The following is a 15,338-nucleotide window of genomic DNA, read 5'->3' as shown; positions in this document are numbered from 1 at the left end:
TAACGAACGCATCTTAAGAAGTGAAAACCGGCACCAGCCCGGCACCTGAAGGCGTGTTCCTTATTTAATGAGTAGCCGGCTTATATATTAGATTATCTGAGCTCGTGACTAGACCTGACGTAAACACTCACTCTCATCGATGTTTCCATTCGTGGTTTGCGGTCGGGAGGGGGTAGTATTAGCCCCACTACGGGCAGTGGCTTAGCTGTCACAAGGTATATAGAGAGACCTATTTCAAATGAACCGACTGCGTTCGCCAATGAAAATAACAAACAACGATTGAGCCAGAACTGGCTGTGGGCCTAGACGGCCGAACAGCTAGTTTATACCTCGACAGTAGGTTGCGTAACAAGTTTTGTGAACACAATTTCGTGGAAAAGGTTTGTATATGACTGCAGATACAGTGACACCAATGTACGCTGTAGGTGTTTCGTCGTTTTTAGTGTGTAGGAATTGTATATGGAACGAATGTTTCGGTAGATGCAGGAGTAATGAGAGAATAAATACTGCTCAGCATGAAGTCGCTGCATAAAAAAGAAAAAAAGAAACGTGTTTCGATTCCTGATTCAGTTAAAAGAGAGAGAGAGAGAGAGAGTTCTTGCTGAAATAAATGATAGTGAAAGGCCCTAGAAATTGTCTCAGCCGCCTAAGAACGCCACCTGGATAGACCTGAACAGTTATTGTTTCTTCTTAACAAAGCTAATATGTGATAACGAAGACTGACACTATAATGTGTGAAACATTCTCTCCGGATATGAAATTAAAAACATTTAACATTATTTTGGAAAGTGGGGATTCGTATTCGTCTCTACAATATGTATTTCGTGTTCCGAAATCAAAAAGTGACTAATGTGTTCTAATTCTGATGTCAAGGCTACAACTTGTGAAAGTGAAGCATTGCTGTGATATGATATAAATAAATACTGGATGAAGAATTTGAGCTTACCAGATTTGTGGCGCACAGCCACATTTTTCTTTTCAATCTTGCTACAATTAAGAGCACCTTTCACCCATTCCGACACAGACACGAACTCGTTTATTTTCCGATGATTCCTGGTTCTAATTACCAACGGCATTGCAGACATGTAATAATATGTACCGATATCTCTGTTGTACACTTTACAAATCTGAAATGTCCGATAAGCAATAATTTCTCGAGTGCTGAAAGACTCAAGCCCTGCTATGGTGTCTACTGTAGTATCAGGTACTATAGCCACAGTAACGCCATCATTACCATGCTGTGCGGCATAGTTGTTCGTAAGTATAAAATTCAGTACACAGGCTTTGGTCCACAGCCACATTTTTTACAAATTGGCATTTCTCGTAAATAATTTTTTTGTTTTGTTTTGTTTCTAATGGAATGAACTTTGGTTGTATTTCATATATCATTAATCCATCCATGTACCGGTCGCGTAAGACGGAATCAAATGCAGCAGCACGACGGTGCTTTGTGTTGTAGTGAACTTTATTGAATTCCCGCAAACACACAAGCATATAATAGATGTCCAAGAAGCGAACAATTTGTTGTGGACTGGCAAGACAGCCAATCCACTAGGAGGAAGCCGAAAGGCACGTGTTTAAGCTCACGCAGGCTGGCGTGAGGTCTGGAACGGGACACGGAATGAGACTGGTAAAAAAACAAAAAAAAACAAAAAAAAACGTACGTAGCTTCTGGAATACGTAACTTTAATCCATAATTGGTGAACATCGCTCTTGACGGTACATGTTTTACAGCATCAATAGTGACTGGTAATGGCGCCTCGCTAGGTCGTAGCAAATGACGTAGCTGAAGGCTATGCTAACTATCGTGTCGGCAAATGAGAGCGTAATTTGTCAGTGAACCATCGCTAGCAAAGTCGGCTGTACAACTGGGGCGAGTGCTAGGAAGTCTCTCTAGACCTGCCGTGTGGCGGCGCTCGGTCTGCAATCACTGATAGTGGCGACACGTGGGTCTGACGTATACTAACGGACCGCGGCCGATTTAAAGGCTACCATCTAGCAAGTGTGGTGTCTGGCGGTGACACCACACAATTTGCTCCTTTCCCCACTTCACGTCTGACTTCGTTAACACGCTCTTGACACGACACGTAACCTCAAACTACACGCAACTACTAGTTTCGTGTTGCCGAAGTTGGAACAAACAGAAACTGTTCTGTTTCGAAGGCGTCTTAGCTATCCGCGCGCCACGCATGAGCATGGACGATAGCGCAGTTTTGCGATATAACGATCTCGAGTGGGCATTAGATCGCAATCATCTTTCTTTCTTTCTCAATCCGGTACATAACGGGTGCCTATAATTAAAGTGCAGCTCATCACGGAGGTGCCTGTGTGATGTAACCATCATGCGGTGGGAAACCTTGGTGGAGATGCTAATGCGTTAATGCGGGACCGATTTACGCTGGAAAAAAATTAATTCCAATTGTGGCCTGGCAGGTGCTTATCTGGCAATGTATACTATTCTGATGACGGTATGACATTAACACTGTAATTTGACAAGTGAGTGAACAGAATGCTTACTGAGAACAGAGGCCTTGCGTTTTTGAGGAAGCTTTTTATGTGAACGGCAGCATTTACTGTGCTGCATAGAGAGGGTGTCACTGACGTCATTAAATGGTTTAAAGAAAATGGTAATGAACTTCGAAAAGAGGGTCAGCTTGGTATGGTGCCTGAGAGAGGAATGCGTCCTATCTTGGTGGAAGTTATTGACGAGGTTGCTGTTGCTGTAACTGATCATGAAGCGCTACTGCTCCTGCAGTGTCACGAGAATTGTCCATTCCATGAACAACAGTACAGAAGGTTATGCGGTCTATTTTACAATGATACCCATACAAGACTGAGGCGGTGTAGCTACTGAAACTTCATGTTCCGCGCTAACGTTCTGAATTTGCTCTACGGTTTCTGGCACGGATAGAGTTGACAACATGTGGCCGTGCAATATGGCGTGGAGTGACGAGACACGTTTTACATTACAGGGTGCAGTTAATACGCGGAACTGCCGAGTTAGGGGTACTGTTAAACCGCGTATTGTGCGTGACGAACAATTGCACTGTGGATTCACAAGCACCTTTATTTTCAGTCCGTTTTACCATGAAGAGAGTACACCTATAGGGCCTATCGGGTGTACCGTAACGTCTGCACGTTATCGAGTCTTCCTTGTTTAGCGTGCAATTCCTGCTTTGGAAAATAGCAACTGTGCGGACACCACTGTTTTCATGCAACATGGGGCAACACCTCATGTCGTCCACTGTCATATCTGCTTCATGCAACTTCTCCAGAGGTTTTTCGGATATATCGACTGCGAAATCAGCTCCGGGGTATCTAAAAGAACGCATTTGCCAGGGGCACGTTCGGATTCTACACCATCTGAAGGCCAGTATACAGAGCACTTTGCTCATAATTCGCCGAAACTGCTGCGAACAACTGTTGGTCACGTCGTTTCACGGATGCAACATCTCATCGACGTCTCCAGTGCTCATACTGAAAAACAAATTGTAAGCGGCAATTAATGATAGAATGAACATTATGACTTTAACTGTTCGAGCTTCTACGTCGCCCGCATCTCGTGGTCGTGCGGTAGCGTTCTCGCTCCCCACGCCCGGGTTCCCGGGTTCGATTCCCGGCGGGGTCAGGGATTTTCTTTGCCTCGTGATGGCTGGGTGTTGTGTGATGTCCTTAGGTTAGTTAGGTTTAAGTAGTTCTAAGTTCTAGGGGACTGATGACCATAGATGTTAAGTCCCATAGTGCTCAGAGCCATTTGAACCATTTTTTTGAACCTTCTCCGTCCATGTCACATTTCTAATACACAGGTTTCCAAAAATAAGGCAACAAACCGCTATTTCTCCGTCTTGTGTTTAATTGACGGTATAATCTCACAAACTGTCAGCAGATGTCCGTACGATCGTGCCATGCACGGAAGGTGGCATTTAGCTCAGCGGAAAATCAAGCTAACGATGACGTCAGGGCACCTATCGAACGGGCTAGTGTTGGCCTGTTAATCCCACATGGAAATCGCTGTGTGCACAGTCGCAGAGGGCGCAGCATGGAGCAGAGAATACGCGCCACCAGACACCCTACGTTGGAGGCCCATAGAAAGAACGGAAGCAACACAGTGGCAAACTGATATGGTCCGACGGCTAAATGTGAATCGTTCTGTTGTTTCTCGGATATGACGACAGTTTATAGAGACGGAAACTGTATCCACACGACCAGGGCAGGGCCACCACGTGTGACATCAGAGAGAAAGAGAGAGGACCGTTATTTGGCAGTAAGGAGACGACGGTACGGGCTTAGTACTGCGTACCAACTCGTAGCATTGACTCGACGTTTTGTATCGAGGCAAACGGTATACAGAATGCTCTGGCAGAGTGGCATTTATTGTCAGAGATCTGCTGTATGGGTGCATCTGCCGCGTCTCCACGGAAGAATCGTGTAGAGTGGAGTCGTCAACATGCTACCTGAACGGCCGAAGAGTGGATCAATGTTCTTTTCACAGATGAGTTCCGATATGGTACAGAGGGTGACTCTCGACGGATTACCAGATCTCCCGATTTGAATCCCACTGTGAACGTCTGGGATGCACTAGGGAGACGGGTTGCATGACCCCAACATCCACCAATAACTCCCCAGCACTTGTGAGCAGCTCCGATAGAATCATGGGCGTTATTGCCTCAACATGACATTGATGACGTTATCCACAACATGCTGCGTCGTTCACAGGCCTGTATTGCTGCCAAAGGCGGTCACACCCCGTAGTGAGCACATTAATCAGCTGTCGCAATGTGTGTGAAAATCTGTTAAGTTGAAAAAAAGGAAGAACATCTTGTATGCTGTAATGGGTGCTGCAGCTGTTTGAGTTCTGCATTCTTTAAATTGTTTCTACTTTGATATCGCCTGTTTATACTGTCTTGTGGGAAAATAAACGCAACCATGCAAAATCTCCGTTTGTCTCTTTAATTTTGGAGACGAGTGAATATGGAAATATTTGTATACGTCTGTCTTGCATTCACAGCGCCACATTTGCACCTAGTGGACAAAATTAGAAACAACTCTTTTTCCAGCGTAAATTGATTCTGCGTTGACAGATTAGAATGTCTACCACGTTATGCTGCTGTACGATAGTTAACAATTACAGCTTACACTGGACCTTTGTAGATAGCTACACTTTAATCACACAGAAGAGCCAAAGAAACTTGTACACCTGAATAATACCGTGTAGGGCCGCGCGAGCACTCAGAAGTGCGGCAACACATGGCATGGACTCGACTAATATCCGAAGTAGAGCTGGAGGGAATTGATACCATGAATCATGCAGGGCTGGCCATAATAAATCCGTAAGAGTACAAGGGAGTGGAGATCTCTTCTGAACAGCACTTTGCAAGGCATATGCTCAATAATGTTCGTGTCTGGAGAATTTGGTGGGCAGTGTGAGTGTTTAAAATCAGAGGAGTGTGCCCGTAGCCACTCTGTAGCAATTATGGACGTGTGGAGTGTCGCGTTGTCCTGCTGGAATTGTCCAAGTCTGTCGGAATGCACAATGGACATGAGCGGATGCACTGACCAGACAGGATTCTTACATGCGTATCACCTGTCAGAATAGTATTAGACGCATTGTTCTCCTGGACATCCCATCGGAATGCACAATGGACGTGAATGCATTGTCCTCCTGGACTTACCCAAGTTCGTCGGAATGCACAATGAACATGAATGGATGTAGGTGATCAGACAGGATGCTTACATGCGTATCACTTGTCAGAGTAGTATCTAGACGTATCTCGGGTCCCATATCACTCGAACTGCACACGTGCCAAACAATTACAGAGCCTTCACTAGCTTGAACTGTCCCCTGTTGACATGCAGGGTGCATGGATTCATGAGGTTGTCTCCACTTCCGTTCACGTCCATCCACTCGATACAATTTGAAGCGAGACTCGTCTGACCAAGCAACATGGTTTCAGTAATTAACTATTCTATGTCGGTGTTGACGGGCCCAGGAGAGGCGTAAATCTTTGTGTCGTGCAGTCATCGAGGGTGCATGTGTGCCTTCGGATCCGAAAGCCCATATCGATGATGTTTCGTTGAATGGTTCGCATGCTGACGCTTGTTGATCGCGCAGCAATGAAATTTGCAGCAATTTGCGGAAGGGTTGCATTTCTGTCACGTTGAACGATTCTCTTCAGTCGTCGTTGGTCCCGTCCTTGCAGGACGCTTTTGTGTCCGCAGCGATGTCGGACATTTAATGTTTTACCGGATTCCTGATATTCACGGTACTTTCGTGAAGTGGTGGTACGGGCAAATACCCACTTCACCGCTACCTCGGAGATGCTGTATCCCATCGCTCGTGCGCTGACTATAACACCATGTTCAGACTCACTTAAATCTTGATAACCTGCCATTGCAGCAGCAGTAACTGATCTAACAAGTGTGTCAGACACTTGTTGTCTCATATAAGCGTTGCCGACCACAGCGCCGTATTCTGGCTGTTTATATATTGCCTACTTGAATGCGTGTGCCTATACCAGTTTCTTTGGCGCTTCAGCGTATAACCAACAGTTATGAAACTGAAGTGTTCTGTAGGAACCGTTAGTGCAAGTGCCTTACCAAAGTTGCCGGCGACAAAGTGTCGTAAGTTAGTGGTTCCCTGCGGTGCTTGCACCGTAGGTCGGTGGCCGGTGGCAGAGGTGCTTACTGCGTGTGTAACCACTTCCGCTTTTAGGCGCACCTGCTTACCATGTGTGAGACCGTGCGAGAGACGCTAATTGCTAAGTATGGCCGGACGCCACTCGCCGCCGCCATTGAAGTAGCCACGCGGGATTGCATATGCATGCGCGCCGGCCCCGCTGCAGCATACCGTGACTAGACAGGCCTGCGGAGCAGACGCCATAATGTCTGGAGCACGGCGGCGCCGTGTGTGGCGGTGCGTGTCGTCAGCACAGCTTCCTGGGATTAGCACCGCCGCATCGCACCACGACAGGCGCAACGCGGTGCTTCTGTTCTGCAGGCGGCGCTTCCACAAGATGAATTTTCTCTGTTTGCGCATGCGCTTACGTTTCCAACAGCGCAATTATCCACGCGTATTTGTGAATGCTTTATTTGTTCGACCTGGCGGACATGCGTCATAGGCCATTGCTTCACCATTGCGGTGGAAGTCTGTTCCGTTGTTTACTACACGATAGGCAACTGGGGCCGCGTTTGTTTCGTTGTGTAGAGTGTGGAGGTTCTGTTTTAAGGCGATTTCGGTGCAGTGCTGTCTGTTGACTACAAACAGAGCACGCTGAAATTTGTGGTTGATTACAGACAAGGAGTCGTCATGTGAAACACAGTTTCTAAGGATTGTTTGAATAAAAATGCGAAATGGAACTATTAGCTTCAATTGGCGAGAAGTAAAAATCTGTGATATTACTCTAAAGCATAAGATAAGTATCAAAGTAGGAAAACAAAGAACAAGAAGAAGAAGCCTACAAAATTTATGAAAAGTGCGGGTGAAAGCTTTGGACCATCATTCAGACTGTGACGGTTTAATAGCAGAACAACTGAGGACCCTGATATCAGAACAAAATGATGAGACCGGAGGAGCTTCTCAACAAACTACTAGAAACTAAAATGAAGGACATTGAGCTTGTCAAAAATGAAAATTTGGAAAACACGATTTCCATTCTAGTGCATTGAGGTGGTCTATGAGTTTCCCGAATTTGTCGACTCAGCGGATGTTTATTTACAATCTCCTTAGAGTGAAGCTGTGTAAACAACTATTTTATAGAATGACGTATAAATGAAGTACTGAAAGGTGATTAAGCTTCACGTAACAACTAAGAGGCTCCCCTAAGTATTAGTCACTGAAATGCTTATTTTATAAATGCTGAATAAACAGCTGAGGTTGGTACAGAAGTCGCCTGTTATTATCCCCAATCGCAGCAGAAATTGCTTTACGAGTAAAGGTATCTTGCGTAGAAACATATAAATTTTCCGTTTCCTAAGAAGAAAATCGAAATCTTGTTGTGACTTCCTGCTGAAATTAGCAAACATAATACCCCCATTGTTTTGTCCTTCTAACATCAGAAGATCAAGACAACCTGCAAAACGATTTAGAAAAAAATATCTGAATGGTGCGAAAAGTGGCAGTTGACCCTGAATAATGAAAAGTGTTAGCTCATCCAAATGAGTGCTAAAAGGAACTCAGTCTAATCTAAAAGCCGTAACTTCAACTAAATACCTATGTATTACAGTTACGAACAACTTAAATTGGAAGGAACACATAGAAAATGTTGTGGGGAAGGCTTACCAAAGACTGCGTTTTATTGGTAGGACACTCAGAAAATGTAACAGACCTACTAAGGAGACTGCCTACACTACGCTTGTCCGTCCCCTTTTAGAATACTGCTGCGCGGTGTGGGATCCTTACCAGATAGGACTGTCGGAGTACATGCAAAAAGTTCAAAGGAAGGCTGCACGTTTTGTATTAAGGCCAAATACGGGACAGAGTGTCACAGAAATGATACAGTATTTCGGCTGGAAACCATTAAAAGAAAGGCGTTTTTCGTTGTGACGGAATCTTCTCACGAAATTCCAATCACCAACTTTCTCCTCCTAATGCGAAAATATTTTTTTTGACACCGACCTTCATAGGGAGGAACGATCACCACGATAAAATAAGGGAAATCAGAGCTCGTACGGAAAGATATAGGTGTTCATTCTTTCCGCGCTTTACGATATTGGAATAATAGAGAGTTGTCAAGGTGGTTCGATGAACCCTCTGCCAGGCACTTAAATGTGATTTGCAGAGTATCATGTAGATGTAGATGTAACATGTACATGATGCCATTCCTGAAAGTCGTCACACGAATTGTCTCTTGTGTGTCCACAGATATTTGTTTGCAACGTTTGGCTGGAGTCAGCTAAAACAACCACAGATACTCGCGTCTTTCATGCAATGCCCATGAAACATCGTCTTGTTTCCCGGTGCAAACAAAATTATTTTTCAAGCTGAGTTTTACGTGCACTTCGTTGGAGCAGTCTTATATTAGTCCAGTGCTATATTTGTTTTAACAATATGTATTAACAGGGACAGTAAAACATGAAGAATAACCAATAGTGCAGCAGCGACAACACCGCGCTGGCTCACGATTACTGCGACCGCCATGCATGCAGCGCTGTTAATACGTGTCAATAAATCGACGGGAACGCTCTATAAAAGGGGCATGCAAAAATTTCGTTTTAAAAATCTTTGTGTTTGTGACACGGAAAAGCCACGCTTTCCGTCGACATGAAAGACGGAATGAGCAGTATTTGTTGGGCTCTAACCTAGATGCATATGGCAAAGGCGACATTGCAAACATCTCGCGAAACACCGCAGAAAATGTGCGTTGCGTCTCTTATGAGGGACACCTTGTACAGTACGTGTGATGCTGGATGCTGTTTTACTTAGACCTCTTTGTATTTTCTTTTTCTGTTGCTTTTTTAATGTAGTGCATTTCTTGCGGACAACAAAATGGGTGCATAGCAGACTGCTTGAGCAGTGAGGTAAACGAATGGGTATGGGAACGCACTTCGGCTCCGTAGTGTTCTTTCCTATTAATTTTGCATATGCGTTTTTGTTCCAAAACCTCTGCGCTTGCCCAAAAAGGGAAGAAGCATCGTGTGTACACGGTGGTCCATTGATAGTGACCGGGCCAAATTTCTCACGAAATAAGCAACAACCGAAAAAACTACAAAGAAAGGAACTTGTCTAGCGTGAAGGGGGAAACCAGATGGCGCTATGGTTGGCCCGCTAGATGCCGCTGCCATAGGTCAAACGGATATCAACTGCGTCTTTTAAAACAAGAACCCCCATTTTTATTACATATTCGTGTAGTACGTAACGAAATATGAATGTTTCAGTTGGACCACTTTTTTCGCTTTGTGATAGATGGCGCTGTAATAGTCACAAGCATATGGCTCATAATTTTAGACGAACATTTGGTAACAGCTAGGTTTTTTAAAATAAAATACAGAACGTGGGTACGTTACAACATTTTACTTCGCTTGTTCAGATATTATACATGTACCTTTGTGAACTTATCATTTCTGAGGACGCATGCTGTTACAGTGTGATTACCTGTAAATACGACATTAATACAATAAATGCTCAAAATGATGTCCGTCAACCTCAGTGCATTTGGCAATACGTGTAACGACATTCCTCTCAACAGCGAGTAGTTCGCCTTTCGTAATGTTCGCACATGCATTGAGAATGCGCTGACGCATGTTGTCAGGCGTTGTCGGTGAATCGCTATAGCAAATTTCCTTCAACTTTCCCCACAGAAAGAAATCCGGGGACGTCAGATCCTGTGAACGTGCCGGCCATGGTATGGTGCTTCGACGACCAATCCACCTGTCATAAAGTATGCTATTCAGTACTCCTTCAACCGCACGCGAGCTATGTGCCGGACATCCATCATGTTGGAGGTACATTGCCATTCTGTCATGCAGTGAAACATCTTGTAGTAACATGGGTAGAACATTACGTAGGAAATCAGCATACATTGCACCATTTAGATTGCCATCGATAAAATGGGGCGCAATTATCCTTCCTCCCATAATGCCCCACCATACATTAACCCGCCAAGGTCGCTGATTTTCCACTTGTCCCAGCCATCGTGGATTTTCAAAAAATGGCTCTGAGCACTATGGGACTTAACAAATGGTTCAAATGGCTCTGAGCACTATGGGACTTAACATCTATGCTCATCAGTCCCCTAGAACTTAGAACTACTTAAACCTAACTAACCTAAGGACATCACACACATCCATGCCCGAGGCAGGATTCGAACCTGCGACAGCAGCAGTCGCGCGGCTCCGGACTGAGCGCCTAGAACCCCTAGACCAGGCGTCCGGCGGGACTTAACAGCTGAAGTCATCAGTCCCCTAGAACTTAAAACTACTTAAACCTAACTAACCTAAGGACATCACACACATCCATGCCCGAGGTAGGATTCGAACCTGTGACAGTAGGAGCAGTACGGTTCCGCACTGAAGCGCTTAGAGCCGCTCGGCCACAGCGGCCGGCGTTATTTCGGTAACTGTGTGATCTACGAGTACACATTTAGTTCCAAAACTAGCAACTAGCTGTGTGATGAAAGAATATACACCATTACAACGTACTTTAGACATCAATCGTGGTCAGTAATCCAGTTTGCAGGTACAGTATGACCCTTTTTCGAACACTATAATGTTGATGAGGCAGCCAGATTGTATTATCTATAGTGTCTCACTGAGTAGAGGCACAAAACGCGTGGGTGTTTTCAGCTCGTTACTAAATGCAAATAAGTAGGAGGCCGAGTTGATAGGAGCTGAAGGAGTCCAGGTTGCAATAATATGCGGTACGGCACACTGTTAAGGAGACGGATTATTATTCAAGAAACACATAGTACAATGAAATTTACTTATCGTCAGTAGTTAGTAGGACTGCAGCTACGGCTGTAACTAACACAACATATTCTCAGGGACTAACCTTGAGGGGCCCTCCTCAAAGAATCGATGCAAACAGAACTGGCTGAGGGCCGATTATGAAAATGCGTCTGCCTAGGTGGAAATCTAACTAAGAAGTGGTCGAGGCACGCTCCAGTTCCGTCGAGATGCACAGCCCGCTGGAGTGCGCTGTGCTCGGCAGACGACGGGCTGCCAACCTTGTGTTGGCGCGGCGTTGTAGTAGTATATGTTGCAATGTTACTACATTATCCACATTCATTATAGCCAGAAAAGAGTATGTTATTAGCATAAAGGCTTATGTATAACGCACCCAAAACATCACAATCAAAACTCAGCAAAGCAGACAATGGCGGGTATGCTTCATGTTTTTCGCGTCCATCATCTCCTGGCCATTGGCAGCTACCAATATCAAATGGCTTCTGCTCGTCAAGTATGTGTTGTAGAATAATTAGAAGATCATCTAGCTTTATATTTATTCGAACAGGTCTATTATACGTTAATTTATCTGGACATGCCACCTTTTCTAATTAATATCTATCTAACGAGTAGTTCTGTTGATGGAACATCGCCACTTGTTGCACCAAACGATGCATACAGATATGAAGATCAGTAGTTTGCAGCAAATGTAATTTGAAATAAAAGTGGACATGACCCCTTTTCCAACTCATCGATTCAGTTATATCTGGGACAACATATCAATTGTCTGTGGCATCTGAGTTTTAGCCTACAACGTATACATGTCTGATCGTTGTGTGTTTCAGCACTTCGACTGCCGGAACCACATCCGGGTGATCCAACCGATGGACGGCGTAGGCAGCCGCCTCTACGTGTGTGGAACCAACGCACACAGCCCCAGGGACTGGATCATACACGTAAGGCGTTTGTCATACTCAGCTGTGAGCATGGCAGCTGATACTGGTAGTTTTGTGTGTCATCAGTCCTTTGGTTTAATGCTGTCCTGCACAAATTCTTTTACCAACCTCTTCGTCACAGTGTAGCACTTGTACCCAACACCTTCAACGATATGTTCCAGTCACTATCTTCCGCTACAGTATTAACCCTCTACAACTCCCTCAGGAACCACGGAAGATCCACTATCACCTGTCTCCTTTCGTACACGTTCCTCTCCTCGCTGATTATGAGGAAAACCTTATTTCTTTTCTCATCAGTACCCCAATTTTCCGCGTTCTTCAAATGGTTCAAATGGCTCTGAGCACTATGGGACTCAACAGCTATGGTCATCAGTCCCCTAGAACTTAGAACTACTTAAACCTAAGGACATCACACAACAACCAGTCATCACGAGGCAGAGAAAATCCCTAACCCCGCCGGAAATCGAACCCGGGAACCCGGGCGTGGGAAGCGAGAACGCTACCGCACGACCACGAGCTGCCGACTCCGCGTTCTTCCTCGGGACCATCATTCACATCCTCTGATTCTCTTCTGTTTTTACCGCGATCCATTCACTGCTATACTCCTAACATACATTCTGAGAAACTTCTTCCTCAAATGGTGACCTGTATTTGATACCTGTAGATTGCTGTTGATCGAGAGTGAGCTTTAGGTCTTTCTTGCTTCGTCCCTCATGTATTATTTTGTCTCCAGGATAGCAGAATTCTCGCACATCGTTCTCTTAGTATCCCCAAATTTGATGTTCACTTTACCGCGAATCTTATTTCTTCTACTTCTCATTGTTTTGGTCTTTCTTCGGTTTACTCTCAATCTGTAGTGTGCGTTCATTATACTGTTCTTTTCATTCAACAAGTTTTACAACTGTTCCTCACTTTCACAAGGATAGCAATGTCACGAGCGAATAGCATCACTGACATTCTTTCAACCCAATTTTTATCCCACTGTTAAACACCTGTTCTATTTCCGCCTTTGCTTCTTTGAAGTATAGATTGATCAGTAGGGGCGAAAGTCTACATACCTGTCCTATAGCCTTTTGAATGTGGGCACTTTGTTCTAGATCTTGTTATTCTTATGTAAAATGTAGGTGGGGGAGGGGGGGATGGGAAGCAAGTAAAAGTAAGGAGCTATTCAGGTCAGCTGCATCGGCGGGAATCTAAGCGGAATCAGCGGCGACGGGTGAAAATGTGCGCCTGAACGGGATCTCCTGCTCACATTTTTTTTTATTTTTGATGTGTCTTAGAATCCTGCATGCTCGGTTCGCTAGACAATCAAATAACTCGTATTAATTAGCATTAGACAAATTCAATTACTTAACTTTGATTACACAAATGTGCCACAAGCAAAGGGCGACATACAAAATAATCAATCTAGTTCAGAATAGGCAAACACAAGGCTGTGCTACGTATAGCTTGCTAATGACAAAGGCTACGATGCGTCTGCTAACGAAGTGGCTAATGTTGAAGCTGCTGTCGAAGTGGTCTGCCACTAGCCGGGCGTGGTGCTTATGTCCACTTCACCTAGGTGCCGCTGCTGTCACGTTGTCGTCCTGGAGGGAACACGGGTCAGCGTGCGATTGGATGACCTCTTCTCACAGCCGTTTCTTCTCTTTCGTTGGGTTTACCCCGTAACAATTTGTTCCTCATTATTGTTGTGGGAGGACGTCACATGACATTCTCCAAATTTATTGTTGAATACTGTATTTTTTTTATCAGAAGGAAGCCAGCCCTCAGACGGAACACGCTGGGCTACCGTCTGCCGTGCCAGCTACTTCCTAGACAGTTGCGTTAACCACTGCACTACCGGAACAAAGTGCCTATCACAAATGCGCGGACTATCTCGGCACGCCCTTTGGCCTACCCACATTCATACCTATGTCACCTAACCGTAGTCCCTGTCCATGTTCTCCATGCTTGCTACTCTGAGATCCCTCAGAGGTCGGACGTGTGTATCCACACTGAAGGTGGCGGATTCATTGCCCATCAAAGCGACGTCATAATTGAATGCGTGGTGCTGTTGCTTCGGACATGATCGAAAGAAGAACCATCAGGCACTCATTCAACTTCTTGTTTTTGCCTCTTGGTTTTTGTCTTTATTGCATATTACCCATCTTTTCCTATACCTGGCACCTGTACCTTACCTTTCACCAGAATTTCGAATATCGTTGTATGCTACTACTTGGTCGGTAAAGGCATGCTCCGATTATCAAGTGCATCATCAGAACTGCCACTCATGTGCCTATATAAGTCCTATATCCAAAACAGAACCTCACCTTTGTTTTCCATTGTTCCGTATATTATTCTTGTCAGCAACTAGCATGTGTGAGATGTTAAGATGCCTGTGCGACATTTCTCGTGCTTATCCTCTGTTATCTTCGGTACTGTGACCGCCGTGTTTAGAGCCAGCTATCCATCCCCCTTCCAATGAGCAAGCTATTGTGGTACTCAGGAATCTCCACTTTTTATTACACATCCGTGTAGTACGTAAAGAAATATGAATGTTTTAGTTGGACCACTTTTTTCGCTTTGTGATAGTTGGCGCTGTAATAGTCACAAACGTATAACTACGTGGTATCACGTAAGATTGCGCCAGTGCGGACGGTATTTGTTTCGTGATACATTACCCGTGTCGATATCGTGTTGATGTATGGCTATTGTGATCAAAATGCCCAACGGGCGGGTGCTATGTATGCTGCTCGGTATCCTGGACGACGTCATCCGAGTGTAAGGACCGTTCACCGGATAGTTACGTTATTTAAGGAAACAGGGAATGTTCAGCCACATGTGAAACGTCAACCACGACCTGCAACAAAATATGATGCCCAAGTAGGAGTATTAGCTGCTGTCGCGGATAATCCGCGCATCAGTAGCAGACATATCCGCGAGAATCGGGAATCTCAAAAACATCGGTGTTGAGAATGCTACATCAACATCGACTGCACCCGTACCATATTTCCGTGCACCAGT

General features: G+C 44.9%; 1 protein-coding gene across 1 annotated transcript in view; it reads left to right on the top strand.

The window, feature by feature from the left end:
- Positions 1–15,338, top strand: part of LOC126094991 (semaphorin-2A-like) — a 1,391,554-nt gene that overhangs the window by 972,844 nt on the left and 403,372 nt on the right. Inside the window, exon 5 of the mRNA XM_049909645.1 lies at positions 12,225–12,335. Within this exon, the coding sequence (XP_049765602.1) occupies positions 12,225–12,335 (111 nt within the window). The remainder of the gene's footprint in view (positions 1–12,224; positions 12,336–15,338) is intronic.

The sequence above is a fragment of the Schistocerca cancellata genome, chromosome 8, assembly GCF_023864275.1.
Source record: "Schistocerca cancellata isolate TAMUIC-IGC-003103 chromosome 8, iqSchCanc2.1, whole genome shotgun sequence".
NCBI lineage: Eukaryota > Metazoa > Arthropoda > Insecta > Orthoptera > Acrididae > Schistocerca > Schistocerca cancellata.
Note: the sequence above shows the minus strand (reverse complement) of the source record. Positions and strands in the feature narration are given on the sequence as shown.